The sequence below is a fragment of the Salvia miltiorrhiza genome, chromosome 1 (assembly GCF_028751815.1).
Source record: "Salvia miltiorrhiza cultivar Shanhuang (shh) chromosome 1, IMPLAD_Smil_shh, whole genome shotgun sequence".
NCBI classification, from domain to species: Eukaryota; Viridiplantae; Streptophyta; class Magnoliopsida; order Lamiales; family Lamiaceae; genus Salvia; species Salvia miltiorrhiza.
Window position 1 is genome coordinate 37,343,373 of NC_080387.1, and position 13,417 is coordinate 37,356,789.

The 13,417-nt window shown below is 40.1% G+C and overlaps 2 protein-coding genes and 1 long non-coding RNA gene across 4 annotated transcripts; 2 read left to right on the forward strand and 1 right to left on the reverse strand.

Annotated features, from left to right (window-relative positions):
- The first annotated feature begins 1,066 nt into the window (after positions 1-1,066).
- LOC131023691 (uncharacterized) lies at positions 1,067-3,524 on the forward strand. Of its 2 annotated transcripts, XR_009101481.1 has the most exons (11): positions 1,067-1,368; positions 1,454-1,786; positions 1,874-1,946; positions 2,048-2,160; positions 2,249-2,333; positions 2,410-2,482; positions 2,628-2,683; positions 2,879-2,944; positions 3,040-3,105; positions 3,193-3,382; positions 3,481-3,524. XR_009101481.1 is itself a non-coding variant. In XM_057953261.1 (10 exons), exons 1-10 carry the CDS (start codon positions 1,208-1,210, stop codon positions 3,271-3,273), a joined length of 1,107 nt encoding a protein of 368 aa, XP_057809244.1. In that variant the 5' UTR covers positions 1,068-1,207; the 3' UTR covers positions 3,274-3,524. The 2 variants fall into 2 exon arrangements, 1 of the variants encoding a protein (XP_057809244.1); XM_057953261.1 differs by having other exon boundaries at positions 1,068-1,368; positions 3,193-3,524.
- Positions 3,450-8,081, reverse strand: LOC131023685 (probable LRR receptor-like serine/threonine-protein kinase At5g48740). The gene is made up of 16 exons (XM_057953249.1): positions 7,772-8,081; positions 7,038-7,578; positions 6,503-6,954; positions 6,313-6,430; positions 6,164-6,232; positions 6,020-6,088; positions 5,846-5,914; positions 5,683-5,754; positions 5,515-5,583; positions 5,202-5,434; positions 4,902-5,107; positions 4,689-4,815; positions 4,537-4,605; positions 4,242-4,431; positions 4,022-4,154; positions 3,450-3,895 (listed from the first exon to the last, which is right to left on the reverse strand). The coding sequence occupies exons 1-16, from the start codon at positions 7,848-7,850 to the stop codon at positions 3,680-3,682; spliced, it is 2,712 nt and encodes a 903-aa protein (XP_057809232.1). The 5' UTR covers positions 7,851-8,081; the 3' UTR covers positions 3,450-3,679.
- On the forward strand, positions 6,805-8,568 carry LOC131023702 (uncharacterized). The gene is made up of 3 exons (XR_009101488.1): positions 6,805-6,946; positions 7,117-7,613; positions 8,217-8,568. It is a non-coding gene; the product is annotated as an uncharacterized LOC131023702 (long non-coding RNA).
- The last annotated feature ends 4,849 nt before the right edge of the window (positions 8,569-13,417 follow it).

Sequence of the window (13,417 nt, forward strand, 5' to 3'; positions counted from 1 at the left end):
GATGGTCAAATCGTGGAGCAAGCAGAGGCAATGTGGCTAGCCGAGTACCGTATTCCGTTCCGGTATCTGCATGCATGGAAGATCTTGCGCGAGTCCAAGAAATTTGCAAGTCTGGGCGAGGATGTCCACTCCGATGTCCATTCGGACAAACGATCAAAGGGCTCCGACGGTCTTCCCACAACGACTTCTAGCGACGCGAGTATCTCCACCCGGCCCCAAAGGCAAAAGGCGGCCAAGAGAGACAAACGGAAAGGCAAGAAAAAGGCCGAAGAGACGTCGAAGGATAACCAAAAAGCTCTCGGGTACATGGCGAATATGGTGACTGCAATGGAAACGTTCTCCCAAGTTCAACGTGACCTCGCCGATAGCATGTTGATGAGCCGGGACACCTCTCAAATGAATCCCGACGAATTGGCGTTTCACATGTGCAAGGTGGCGGAGATCAAGCAACGAAACAACATCCGCTAGATTTTTAGGATTTTTTATTTTATGTTTGTTTTAATTTAAGTAATTTAGGATTTTAATTTCTTGTATTGCAACTTTAATTCAATCAATGTAGGATTTGAATTTGAATTCAATGAAATTTTAATTTATCAATTATTGTAAATTTAAAATGGAAACTAGAATAAAACTATATCAAAAATAAAATAAAATCCATTGCACCCAAGTGAGTGCAATACCATTGTTGGAGTGGGTGCAAGAGTTGTTGATGCTCTTAGGAATAGATTAAAAAATACTCCCTCCGTCCCTAAAATAACTTCCTCTTTTTCTATTTTGGGACGTCCCCCAAATAACTTCCTCTTTCTTTCTTTCCATTTTTGGAAACCTACCCCACCACTAATAATACTTTATTTATTCTTACTTTTCACTTTTCACCACTCTCAATACTAATTATAACACTTTTCACAACTTCCAATAATAATTATGTCACTTTTTCTCCACTATCAATACACTTTACAACTTTTTATTAAAACTCGTGTCGTCCCCAAAAAGGAAGCCATTTCGGGGACGGAGGGAGTATATAAAAACCGAATATCCCTTTTTCAAAACAATCAAATACAGTAAAAAACAAAACTGATTATCTCCGCCCAAACACGTGGCCCAATGTCAACGGATTTGGGCCCACCGGAAAGCCCAGCCACCACCTCTCTTAGTCTTATCAACCTCCGCCACTTTTCGGCCTGCGCCGTCGTCGCAGCAGCCATTCATGGCGGTTATTCTCGGTAACGGACCTTCTTCAGTCCTCGCTCTCCCGCGCCCGCCGCGCCGCTCCGCCAACAACCGGCGACTGCATTTCGGCCGTTCAATTAACCGTTCCAGAATTCTCTCCGGCAATGCCAAAATCTTATCCAAATCATCGCGTTCTCGGTAAGTGTTGTGAAAAGGAGAAGAGGAGAGAGCTTCAGTGAAGAATATGATAGAAGCTTAATTCTAACCATCTTCTGTTTTGCAGGATCTGTAGCTCTCAACGTGATGGTGCAGAAAAATCTGATGCTGTTCCAGAGGATCCAGTTAGGTTTTCTGTTGATAATGCTGCTGGAAGCTTAGATGACAAAATGGGTGGTAGTGGTAGTGGAAGTTCGTTTCTTTCGAAATTAGGGATAGTTTTGGGGATAGCTGCTGTGATTACATTGGTACTAATTGGTGTGAAGCCCCCAAATCTGGGAACATCAATTGGGATTCAGTTTCTGCGAGATGGAACCTCTTCCACTTTGGTCTCGCCTTCTGCTGCTTTTAGTTTCCGCGCTTTTGGGTTTACAGTATTGCTACCAGAATATGCCCCGGGGTGAAAAAAAGTTACCATCTTTCCAAAATTTGAAGTTTTCAGTAAAAATAAGATTGTTATTAAGCTTCTCTGCTTTCTTGGTTGCAGATGGATCTACTTTTGGTTGCTTATGGCTGCAGGGTGCGGACTGTTTATAAGTGAAGAGGCGTTGAATATATGGGTATGTTTTTCGTCTGCAAATGTCACATTTTATATGTTGATGCATCTCTGTATTTCATTTCAGTATTCTTCCCTTTTATCAGGTCATTTAAAATGATGTAGGTTGGTGTAACCTTGGCAAGATTAATTTGTTTGGATGGGACATGGAAATCTCTAGTGGATTCCTTTTCTAGAAATGCTCCATACATCTTTTCCACTGTTTTGTGGGTATACTGGTTAGTCTTTCTCCTTCTTTGGCTCCTAAGTATCTCAAAAAATAGTATAACTGGCCGAGCTTACATGTTGTCTGTATCTAATCTTCAGGGGCGTTTGCATCAGTGATATGATACCATTTTACTTTGGAAAAATGTTCAGACAATCCAGCGCATCTGATGATGTTCTTTCAAAGGTTTGTGTGCTGCAACACATTTTGTAACTTGTAAGCTTCGTGTATGGTGTATAATATGACCTTCATGATACTCTAGTTAGGGGTTGGTGAAGAGAAAGCTAAGGAAATTTCGAGCACTGTACAAAGATATGGGAATCTTATTGGATTCGGTTAGTTAAGCTGAAGTTTCTTTTCCTTCTTAATTAGACCATTATCGAGGAGGTAGATGTGTGGTTGAAAAAATAATGTAGATCGAGTAATTTTTGTAAATCCTACACTTTCTAATTCAGGTTGATGAATTCTCACATTTTGCAGTGGAACGATTTTCTCTTGGAGTAAGAAACCCCACAGCTTTTCTTGCTGGGGCAATGGTCAGTAATCAACTCTTACTTGATTCTATTTTTCTTTTATTTCTTCATCTGTAAATTGGATGTCTTGAAAATCTGGAAATGCTTTTTACGACACTGGTACAACAAATGGAAATATTGTTCTTCTCTGCAGCAAACGCACAATCTTAGACCTACATTTGGTCTGGAACTTATTGTTTTGCTTCAATCTGATTGCAGGGTATATCACCAGAATGTTTCTTTGCCGGTGTCTGCTGTGGTGGACTCATAACTCTTCCAGTACAGGTATTTGCAATCATCAAATGACTATGAAAATAGAAATTACTCGAAAAACATATGGCTCCCTTCCTTGGGCCTTGACAGTGTTTTCTCTTGTTCAGTTGGTAATTGGATTCTTGCTACGAGAACGTCCAGTCTTTGCACTTGCAACTGTCGCCACGGTAGTGGTGAGCTCTTGTTTTCTGTTTTATGTTTTCTGCCATGATAAGCAGAACTTTGTCATAACTATTCTAATATAATCTTGCTTCTTTCAGGGAATTTGGACTGTGTTTCCATATGCTTTGGCTGTTCTGACAGCACTAATCCTCTATCTGCGAAGTCGCTACTCAAGTTAGTTATGCTCGTTTTTTGGCTTTGCGTACATATCTTGGGGGTGGACAGACGAGACGAGCAAGCAAACCATGCTCGTGGCAGATCTCAATCATCAGTTGAGCTCAATCGTTGGTAGGCAGTATCGTGATTAGTTGAAAGGAGATTACTCTTGTTTCACTATTCTCTTGAAGCAGCTGTATAATGCAAAAGATGAATATTTATTGTAACAGTTTGCAGAGTGCAGAAATACGAATTCCACATAACTTGGCCTCCAGTATTTGAGTAAGCTATCATCTCTGTTTCTCTCTCACTATCTCACACAATAAGTTACAAACTCATGCCTCCCTCCTCCCTTCTTCGTCTTCCTCCTCCCCCCGTCTCCAATGAGGCGAATTGCCCTGAGGTGTGCAAAATGCCAGTCGATATCTCTCAATTTGCAGCAGAGGATCCAAGATAGTTGAGCTGGCGATTGTAAGCTTCTTTGAGCTCAGCTACCACTTCCGATATACTCGGCCTACGCAGAGCATCCCTTTCGACCGACCTGCAAGCAATCAGAGAAGCCCTTCTCATGCTTTCTGCGTCAAAGCTCCCCTTTAAGCTCTCATCCACAATCTCAAATGCGCCAGCCTGCAAGTATGGCTTAGCCTGCAATCAATTGAAACACTTTCATCACCAACTGTTACATCCCTCCTTGGATCAGACAAGCTCTCAAATCCTAAGGTACGCTAAATATCATTAAAAAAATATCACATTATCATTAAATCTACATACCCAAAGAACCAAATTGAAGGAATCTGGAGTGCCTGTGTGAGTGAGCGGCTCTCTGCCACAGATCAGCTCGAGAAGTACAACTCCAAAGCTATAGACGTCACTCTTCTCTGTTAACTGTTGAGTGGAATAGTACCTGCAACAACGTTCGATTAGTTCAAGCGTACAGCTATCTATCTATGTGCGTGCGCACGCGCGCATGTGTCTGAGAGAGAGAGGTTACTCTGGATCTAGATAGCCTGCAGTGCCTTTTACTATAGTAGTGACATGAGATGCATCTGATTGAGTCACTTGCTTAGAAAGGCCAAAATCACAAACTTTAGCATTCATTTCTGTGTCTAAAAGAATATTGCTGCTCTTCACGTCACGATGAATTATCCGTAGATCACTTCCATTGTGTAGGTAGTCCAAACCTATGCCAAAACAGGCAGGTTTTTAGGTCTAGACAAGCCTAACTTTTCATTTATTTGGTTGGTATACCAGTTTTTCAGCATTTCAAAGATGAAAGTAACCTATACCTTTTGCAGCATCCACAGCAATTTTCAGCCTACGCACCCAACTTAGTGTCAGTTTCTTACTTTGAACCCCTGTTGGAGTTAAAATGCTAGACTAATTACTCAAGGAAAACAGATATTGATTAGTAAAAAAAGTAACAACGCGGTAATATTACCATAAAGGTTATCAGCCAAGGACCCTCCCGGTAAGAACTCGTACACAAGAATTTGGTGCTTTGATTCACAGCAGAATCCCTCCAAGGATACAAGATTCTGGTGGCGAATTTGTGACAGAAGGGACACCTGAAGACAAAGTTTGGTTAAAGTCAGCACAAACCAACTTCTTGCAACCTAACTTTCCAACAGTAGGCGCATCATCATGTTTGTACCTCATTGATGAAAGATTCACCTCCGAGCTGAGTTTTGTCAAACCGAACTTTAACAGCTACGAGTCTGCCACCCGGGAGCTTGCCAGCGTACACACAGCCAAAGCTACCACGGCCTATGGCCTCTTTGAAATTGTTTGTGGTTGTTTTGATCTCCTTGTAGGTGAAAACTCTTGCTGAACCCCAGGTATGCATGTCCACTTCAGATCCTAAAAAAATTCAAAGCAACTCAAGAATCCACTTAGTGTGACTGTGTATTATGAAAATTTTCCCCTATTATGATTGGTGTGGAGCTTGGCATACTTGGTATATACGTGCTTTCTCCTCTCTTTCTCTTGATGTATCGGAGAGCTGAGAACGCGATAGCAAAAAGAGCAAGAACAGCTCCGCCCACTACACCAAGTAGAACACCTAGATGGCTGTGGTTTTTGCGCTTTCCTGGGGTGAAGATTGTGACTTGTGGAGTTTGGAGTGAAGAATTGCTTGCACTTTCGTTACATGTCAACAAGAAGGAGAGGCATATATTCCCTGATGTCCTGAAAAATAGAGAAGGTGCTCAGAAAAAATAGGCAGATATCAGATGCAGAAAGAGATATGAACTGATATAATCAATCACCTGACTTCTAAACTCTCTCGGTTTAGTAATTGTGGGAGCGGCCCTTGTAGCTTGTTATTCTCCAGATTCCTTCAAATTTTCATGACAGACATGATTTAATCAAAGCGCGGCTTTACTAGGTGGGATTGGTAGCGAATGTAGCTGTTTTAGTAGCAGAAATCGGCTTACAACAGATGAAGATCCTTCAGCTCTGCCAAGCTCTCAGGTACTGCTCCTTGCAGACTATTGTTCTGCAGATCCCTGCATACAGAAACTGTGTTTTTCAATCCTTTTTTCGTGTGGGAAATTGGAGATACAAAGCTCTTTTTCCAGTCATAGTGATGAGACTTACAGAACTCGAATGTTCATCAAGTCTTCCAGCTCAGAACCAAAAGTCGTTAGCCGGTTGAAGCTCAAGTTCCTGCAACAAATCATCAAAACCAAGTGTTGGAACTTTGTTAATTTCTCTCTCAAGAAACTAATCTGCAAGAGACAAGTTCTTGGAGAAGAGATGATTGATACATACAATTTCTCAAGATGCTGCAGGCCTCCCAAGTTTTGTATTTCTCCAGCAAGAGAAGTGTTGTGCAGATCCCTGAAATCACCACGAAAATCGGAACTCATAATCTTGCAAGTGTTTGAAAATTTTCTTGTGAAAGAAGGCTCTTACAGTGCTTTCAGATCCAGCAGATCCCCAAATATAGGGCTGATCTTCCTCAAGTTGATGTCTGAAAGTCTCCTGCAAGAAATCCAAGATCTCGTCACATCTTCGACCAGGATTGCAATCCGAAAACAAGAAAGAAGATGTTGGGAGCATACAGTGAAGTAACAAGATTTCCATCACATCCAATGTGCTCCCATGGTGTAGGAGAGCATGGATCATCTTGCCACCCCAGATCCCTCCCTGTGGACTGCTGTATAACCTGGAGCGCTGAAACTGCAAACGAGACCGATGTTTTTCTAATGTTTTACTCGAAGAAAACCAAGAAATCAAGAACGCAGCTCAAACCTGTAGTTGAAGAAGTCTCCAAGGGAACATCAAGAATCTCATAAACCTCAAGGGCATTCACCAATGGATAGTAGGCGATGGCCTTCAAGGTGATGTTCAAGCTCCTGATCCCTCTCACAGTGAAGAAGAGACTACTTGCTTCCCAGCGTGCCACCGTGTAGTTTGAGTAGACGACGTCCCCGTTGATCAACACATCGAAAGATGGGGAGACTGGCAGAATGCCAGCAAAGTACAGAACAACATGGTAGTCTCCCAGGTTGTCTAGAGGCAGCCCGTACACGAGGCTGTTCCACCGGGCTAAAACGCGCCCAGTCTGCAGTATAGCAGACGGGGGGCTCTCCTTGATGCCGGACAGGCTGAAGTTGCTCTCAATGTCGAATCCAGACGAGACGTGGTAAGGCGAGAAATCTTCATCAGCATCCCATATTCTATCATATGGATCAAGTGGGTACCTTCATTTTTTGCCAAGAAACAATCATCACCACATAACCTTAACACAATCAAAACACACACACACACACACACACACACAAACCTTAGTGGTCCATCAACATAGCCACAGTTGATACGATACGCCTTCCTCATAAGCTTACTGCTCCAATCTCCCAATGCAGCGCTGTAAGCCCCCGGAGGCAGGGGCCGGAGCTCAAGAGTCGAGATGACCGGGAATCCACCATTCGGGATGGAATGGAAGCACAAGGGCAGCACATCCTTACTAGCCGGCCACACGAATTCCTCAATCCAAGGATCAGTGTGAGCAAGATTGACAGTGGTGGTGATAGCTGTGCCAAGAGAGACAGAGAACACAGGGGGCTTTGCAAGGCCATCATAGTTCTTGTACACAAACTTGCTCCTCACTAGAACCAGAGATGAAGTGTTCTGCAATGGCAGCCTGTAGCAATTTCTGCCCGAAGAATCAGGGAAGAATCGGACAGAGAGAGTGGCCGAGGACGCACCCTCTGAGAAAACAACACTGCTCAAGTTCCCTTTGTTCACATAATATCCATCTCCTCTCCATGAAACGTTGGAGGAATCCACATAGCTCACGCTTCCGCCGCATGTTAAGCTCAAGAATCCTAGTGAAAGCAGCGAAGGAAACAAATTTTGTAAGGTATGCACTCAATTTTGCATCTTTTCTTGTAGCATCATGCACATTTTTTGTTGTGAAAATTTTCTAACTAGTTGATCATGCTTCAAGATACTGTCTTTTTAACACAGTTGCAATAATATGAATAATTTCAAATTTTTAACTAGAGGGAAGTCATTTACCATCTTGGTAGCATAGAGTGAGCCTGATGCATGCTGAAAATAGTAATAAGCTAAGGCAGTTCAAGAACCGATGCTCCATAAAGTAGGAATGTGAGCTCAGTTGATCACAGAAATCTACTAATGCTATTTAGTTCTTGAGGAGAGAGAAGAGGTTGCAGAAGAGAGAGAGGAAGCAAGAAGAGAGCAATGAGAGGTGAAGCTGTTGATTGAAGTAATAAAAAAGTAAACTTTTGACCGTTACATTGCATGCTGTGTTAGATTAAGCTATTTTTGGGACAAGTAATTATGAGTGATGATTGAGCTCCGGTCTTGGTTACCTTCGAAGAGAGGGACCATATTGACTTATATTTGAATTTAAACATTAAAAAGTGCGTATCTTTTTCTTTTCTCTTCTTTTTTTTAAAAATGAGGATCAATAATATTTTCTCATTTTTCCTTCGTGTAGATTCGAACCCCCAACCTAAAGGTTTGGAGAGGGAAACATGTTACCAATTGAGTGGTTCTTCGTTGTCATCAAAAGTGCAAATCTTGGATAAATTACCATTAATTAAACAAAATTTAGATATCTAGTCGAAAATATTGAAAATAGAAAATAACAAAAGAGAAAAAAGAAGTGCATACCTTGCTCCCATCCCACCCTACCCATCAATCATCACCACCCCCACAAGGCAAAACAATCTTTGCATTTGTTAGGACAAGCAAGATGTAGGTAGAAGGTTATGTTTTCTTGTAAGGTGGAATTCTTATATTTCTCTCTCTCTCTCTCTTGGGTGGAATTCTAATCTTTTAAGATGAGAAAAGTTAGAATCTTTAGTTAGTTCTGTCTGATAGTTGCAGACTTACTGTCATGTGCTAGTTGTTTTAAGAACACATAAATCTTTCATTTTCTTGTTCTTAGGCCTAAATTCAAATTATCAACGAAGAAATAAGTAGGTAGTGGTGTGCGTGTGTTGGCCAAGCGGTAAAGAGTTTATGCTTAAGGTCAAAGGTCTTGGGTTCAAGTCCCTGTGAAAAGGCTTTTAAATTTCTTTATTTAATATTGTTAATTTATCAAAAAAACAAAAGCATGTAGTGTGGTGATCTTTTTTTTCTTGCCACGTTTTTGGTTTTTTCTTCTCAGGGTGCGTTATCTTTGGTTGTAAATTTATCATGGGAAAAGGAAGGGTTAACAAAATTTCATCCTTTAAATCCTTCCTTTCTTTTCTCACATTTCCTACGTGACCCTTACTAATTGCTCATTTACACTACAAAGTAGGGATAATATTATCCCTCCTTTGTAGTGTAAATGAGGAATGAGTAAAGGTCAAATAGAAAATGTGGGAAAAGAAAAGAAGAATTTAAAGGGTGAAATTTTGTTTATCCTTCTTTTTCTTATGATAAATTTACAGCCAAAGAGGACGTTCAGTTGCTATTTTTGCATGAGTTTTTCCCTTTCCTTTTGCCCAGCTTTCTATGCTTGTTTACCTTTTCCACCCTCTTCTGTTACCTTTTTGGAAAGGCGAGCTAGGGGTCCAATATTTTTCTTCAAACAAAATAATCTCTATATCTTCTATTTACACCCATAATATAAATTTACAGAATCCTGAAAAAAAAAAACTAATCTAACTTAATATATTAGGTATTTTATGTGGTTTACATACATTAATCGTTTTCTATTTCTGTGTGAATAAATAATGTACTAGTTTGATCCATTCGATTTATTTCATGCATAAGAGATAGATCATGAAAAAAAAAATTATATGCATAGGATGCGTGAGTATGAATCCAGCAAACGGGAAAAAAATGATTGATTGTGGGGCTATGTGCATGCATAATTAAAGTTAGTCTTGTTGATCAAGGAAAATTAACTTTTTGCACCTCCCTCCCACAATTAATGCCATAATTCTCCCATAATCATCACCTCTCTCAGGCTGCTGCTCCCAACTTCTCCTTAAAGTCTTTCTCTTCTACTGCTACTAAAGTTCAAACTCATGTTAGGCCTTTTTCATTGAATGTGATCAATTTTGTCATGAACTTTTTTGGATTTTCTTCTTTCCATCATATCTTGATATTGCAATTTGAGAGAATTGTTGGTCAAGAACTCGTGACCATAACCTTTATTTTAAATTACACAAGCAGAATATGGAATACGAGATTGGAATTTTGTCAGTTGAAGCATCCAAATTTGGAAGAGAAGGCTGCTCGAATTTATTTCTATCATACGAAATCACTTCAATAGAATGTGTATCTTTTTTTTTTTTTTTTTTTTCCGTGACTAGGAGGGTTCCACAATCACTATTTATATGCATTTTAAATGAATCTCATTAAAATAACCTCGTAACTACATATAAAAAATCGCACAAGATAAACCTAATGAGCACGTGAATGTTTTGGGATGAGATCCAATGTCCCATAATTTTATGGAGATAATAGGGTCAAATGACCCTATTCAACATACAACATCAAATTTTGTCCACCATTTGAAAAAACATAAATTTTGGCCATTTTTTGTATGTCATGACTATTCTACCCTTCTCTCTCTCTCCTCTCTATTTCTCATCTCGGCTGCCGCTCTTTCCTCTCTCTTTCTCATCTCGGTTGCCGCTCTCTCATCTCTCTTTCTCATCTCCCTCTCTCTCTCTCTCCAGCGGCGCCGAAGAATTCGTCGGAGCTCTCGCGGCTTGGGCAGACTTCGTCGGAGTAGAGGATGAGGCGGCGGCGGTGGAGGAGATCCGGTCCTCTGAAATCGGCGGCGTGGAGGAGGTCGGTTAGGTGGCGGAGGATGAGGCGGCGGCGAAGGCAGATCTGAACTGATAAGGCGGCGGTGGATCTGATCTGATGAGGCGGCGGCGGTGGATCTGATCTGATCGTTGCGCCGCCTCCTCCATCGGCAGATCTGATCTTCGCCTCCTTCGATTTCAGCCATCGACAGATCTGATCTGATCTGATCTGTGTTGCACGTATGGCACTATTAGTGCCATAAGTGCACACTTCCCCCTAGGGTTTAGATATTCCATTTAGGGTTTAGATTATCCATTTTGGGTTTAGATGTTCTATTTAGGGTTTAGATTATCCATTTAGGGTTTAGATGTTCCATTTAGGGTTTAAATGATGTTGTTTCTGTATTTAGTGCCATAAGTGTCCAAATGATCATTTTACTTGGTTTTATTTTGAATTTCCGTTGGCACTATTAGTGCCATAAGTGCCAAGATGACTATTTTACTTGGTTTTATTTTGGATTTCCGATGGCATTTATGGCTTTATTTTGGATTTCCGATGGCACTTATGGCACTATTAGTGCCATAAGTGCCATCGGAAATCCAAAATAAAACCAAAGTAAAATCTTGGCACTTATGGCACTAATAGTGCCATAAGTGCCTAACCCGACCCGACACACGACCCGCGTGCCTGATCATACCCGGTCCGCCTCATTAAGGATAAAAACGTCCAAATCAATAAAAATGACCAAAATTTGTGTTTTTTCAATGTGTGGCAATAAATTGTGTTTTATGCTTCGTTTTGGATACTTCAAAATTTTACTCTAATTTTATGTGTGTCACTATGTCTCATGTTTATATCTATTATTTTAAAAATATTTTTTATAAAAATAAAATTTATTATAATACTATGAATTATATTTAATTTTTATTTTAAAAATAATGTTTTTTAAAAGTATATACCATGATTTTGAATTTATCAACCTATTATTAGCTAAAGTGAAATTAAATGATAAAAAATAATTATATACCCTAAATTAATGGAATAAACTCTAATTAATAATCACAAAATTAAACTAAAGCATACAAAATTAAAATTGAAGAAACGGTATATAAGAAAAAAAAAATAAAAGTGAGACACAAAGTGAGACATAAAGTGTGGTACACTGAATCTCATTCCAATTTGGGGGAAGTAGGTTTTGGCAACTATACGATATAGTGATGGACGACGAAGAAATCATTATACATATATATAGTTAGTGATTTAAAATTTCACCGTAATTCTTTTTTTATTCAATGTCAAATTTGTGTAATTTTATTTTTTATTTTTTGAAATCATTTTTATAATTTTTTGTATTTAATTTTATATTTTTAATAATAACTTTTTTCTCTCTAAATATAGAAATTTTAAATCCAAAAATGGAAAATTTTCCAAAATAACATAATTTTCTTTATTTATTTTTATCTTTTTTAATTCTCATTGTTTTCTCATTTTTTCCTAAAAGACATGTAATTTGATTAATGATAAAATATTCAACATACATATCAAATTAAAAATCATGAAGAGAACTATTCTAAAAAAAATCATGACAAGAGCTTTATGTAATTTGTTTAAAATGTACTCCCTCCGTCCCATTATTTATGAGACGTTACTGTTCCGGAGATTAATAAAATAAAATTAAGGAATCAAATTGTGTAGTCCTCACGTTTAAGATTATGCTTAGGGATTGTTTATTAACAACATTTTGTAATTAACATCAAACTGAAATTAAATAATTTCATATTTTCTTATCTCCGGCACCGGCGCCGCTGACTTCTCTTCGTCTCTGGCGCCGGCAACTTCCCTTCCCCTTCGTCAATTCACTTCAATTCACTTCGTCTTTCCATCCTAGCTAACCCTCTCCAACAACGACACACATACACAGGAACAACAACAGAGCAAACCAAATCAAACCCCCAAATCTACAAACCCTAATTTCATTCCCAATGTTCGGCTTCTTGTTGTAGCGAGCAAGCCGCGCCGCGCCGCTCCTGCGCAAGCTCCTCGAGATCCCGGCGACGGCGGCAGCATGATGTCGCTGTTGTTCGTCCAGCAGGATGAAGGAGTGAGAGATAGGGAGGTAGGGGCTAGGTCGCGGTGGGAAAAATTGGGGATCTAGGGCTCTGTATGTGAGAGAATTTCATCGATTGAAGGCGGCGATCTAGAGCTCTTCGACGGAGAGAGAGAGAGTTGAGGCGGCGCTAGGTGGAGGTGGAGGGGACGGCGACGCTAAACTCAGAGGCGGTGGAGGCAAGGAATCGTGCCGCCGTTCTTGAGACCCGCGATGGCATGGGTGGTGCCGACGACGACGTGGGTGGTGCAGGGGTGGTGAGGGCAGTGGAGGCGACGCGGGTTGACGGCGGACAGATCTGGGGGGCGCGAGGGTGTGGAGGCTGCAGATCAACGGCGATGGTGGGCGAGAACTTTGAAGAGAGAAGGGAGGCGGATGGTGGATGAGAAGGGAGGCCATTGAGCCGGTGGTAGGCGGCGCTTGGGTTTAAAGATGGAGGGATGAAGAAGAGGGAAATTCAGAGATGGAGAGGTGGACCGCAGAAGTAGAGAGAGAGAGAGATGCAAAATAGTTAAGGATGATTTTATTTAGGCAGTTAATTAGGGATTAATTAAGATTTAAGTGACCCCTTATTATTTCCTAAAATAGAAACGTGTCATGTAGGTTGGGACAACTCAAAATGGAATACGTGTCATGAATAATGGGACGAAGGGTACTATATTTTACAAGTAAGAAGTTTTAAAGTAAAATATTTTTCTCTTCATTTTATACAAAATAGTACTCCCTTGTTCGTGAAATTCATAGCCATGTTTTTTTTTTTTTGGCTTGTCTCTAAAATGCATATCCATTTTCCTTTTTGATAAGTATACACATACAACTCATTAATTAATACTATTTAC

Excerpts from the sequence above, each read along its gene's own strand:
- LOC131023685 (XM_057953249.1), bottom strand. The coding sequence starts at position 7,850 with ATGGAGCATCGGTTCTTGAACTGCCTTAGCTTATTACTATTTTCAGCA. Across the intron at positions 6,431-6,502 it reads GGAGACTTCTTCAACTACAG|TTTCAGCGCTCCAGGTTATA; the intron begins GTTTGAGCTGCG and ends TCTCGTTTGCAG. Across the intron at positions 4,606-4,688 it reads CTTGGCTGATAACCTTTATG|GGGTTCAAAGTAAGAAACTG; the intron begins GTAATATTACCG and ends TAACTCCAACAG.
- LOC131023691 (XM_057953261.1), top strand. The coding sequence starts at position 1,208 with ATGGCGGTTATTCTCGGTAACGGACCTTCTTCAGTCCTCGCTCTCCCG. Across the intron at positions 1,787-1,873 it reads CTACCAGAATATGCCCCGGG|ATGGATCTACTTTTGGTTGC; the intron begins GTGAAAAAAAGT and ends TCTTGGTTGCAG. Across the intron at positions 2,684-2,878 it reads CTTTTCTTGCTGGGGCAATG|GGTATATCACCAGAATGTTT; the intron begins GTCAGTAATCAA and ends ATCTGATTGCAG.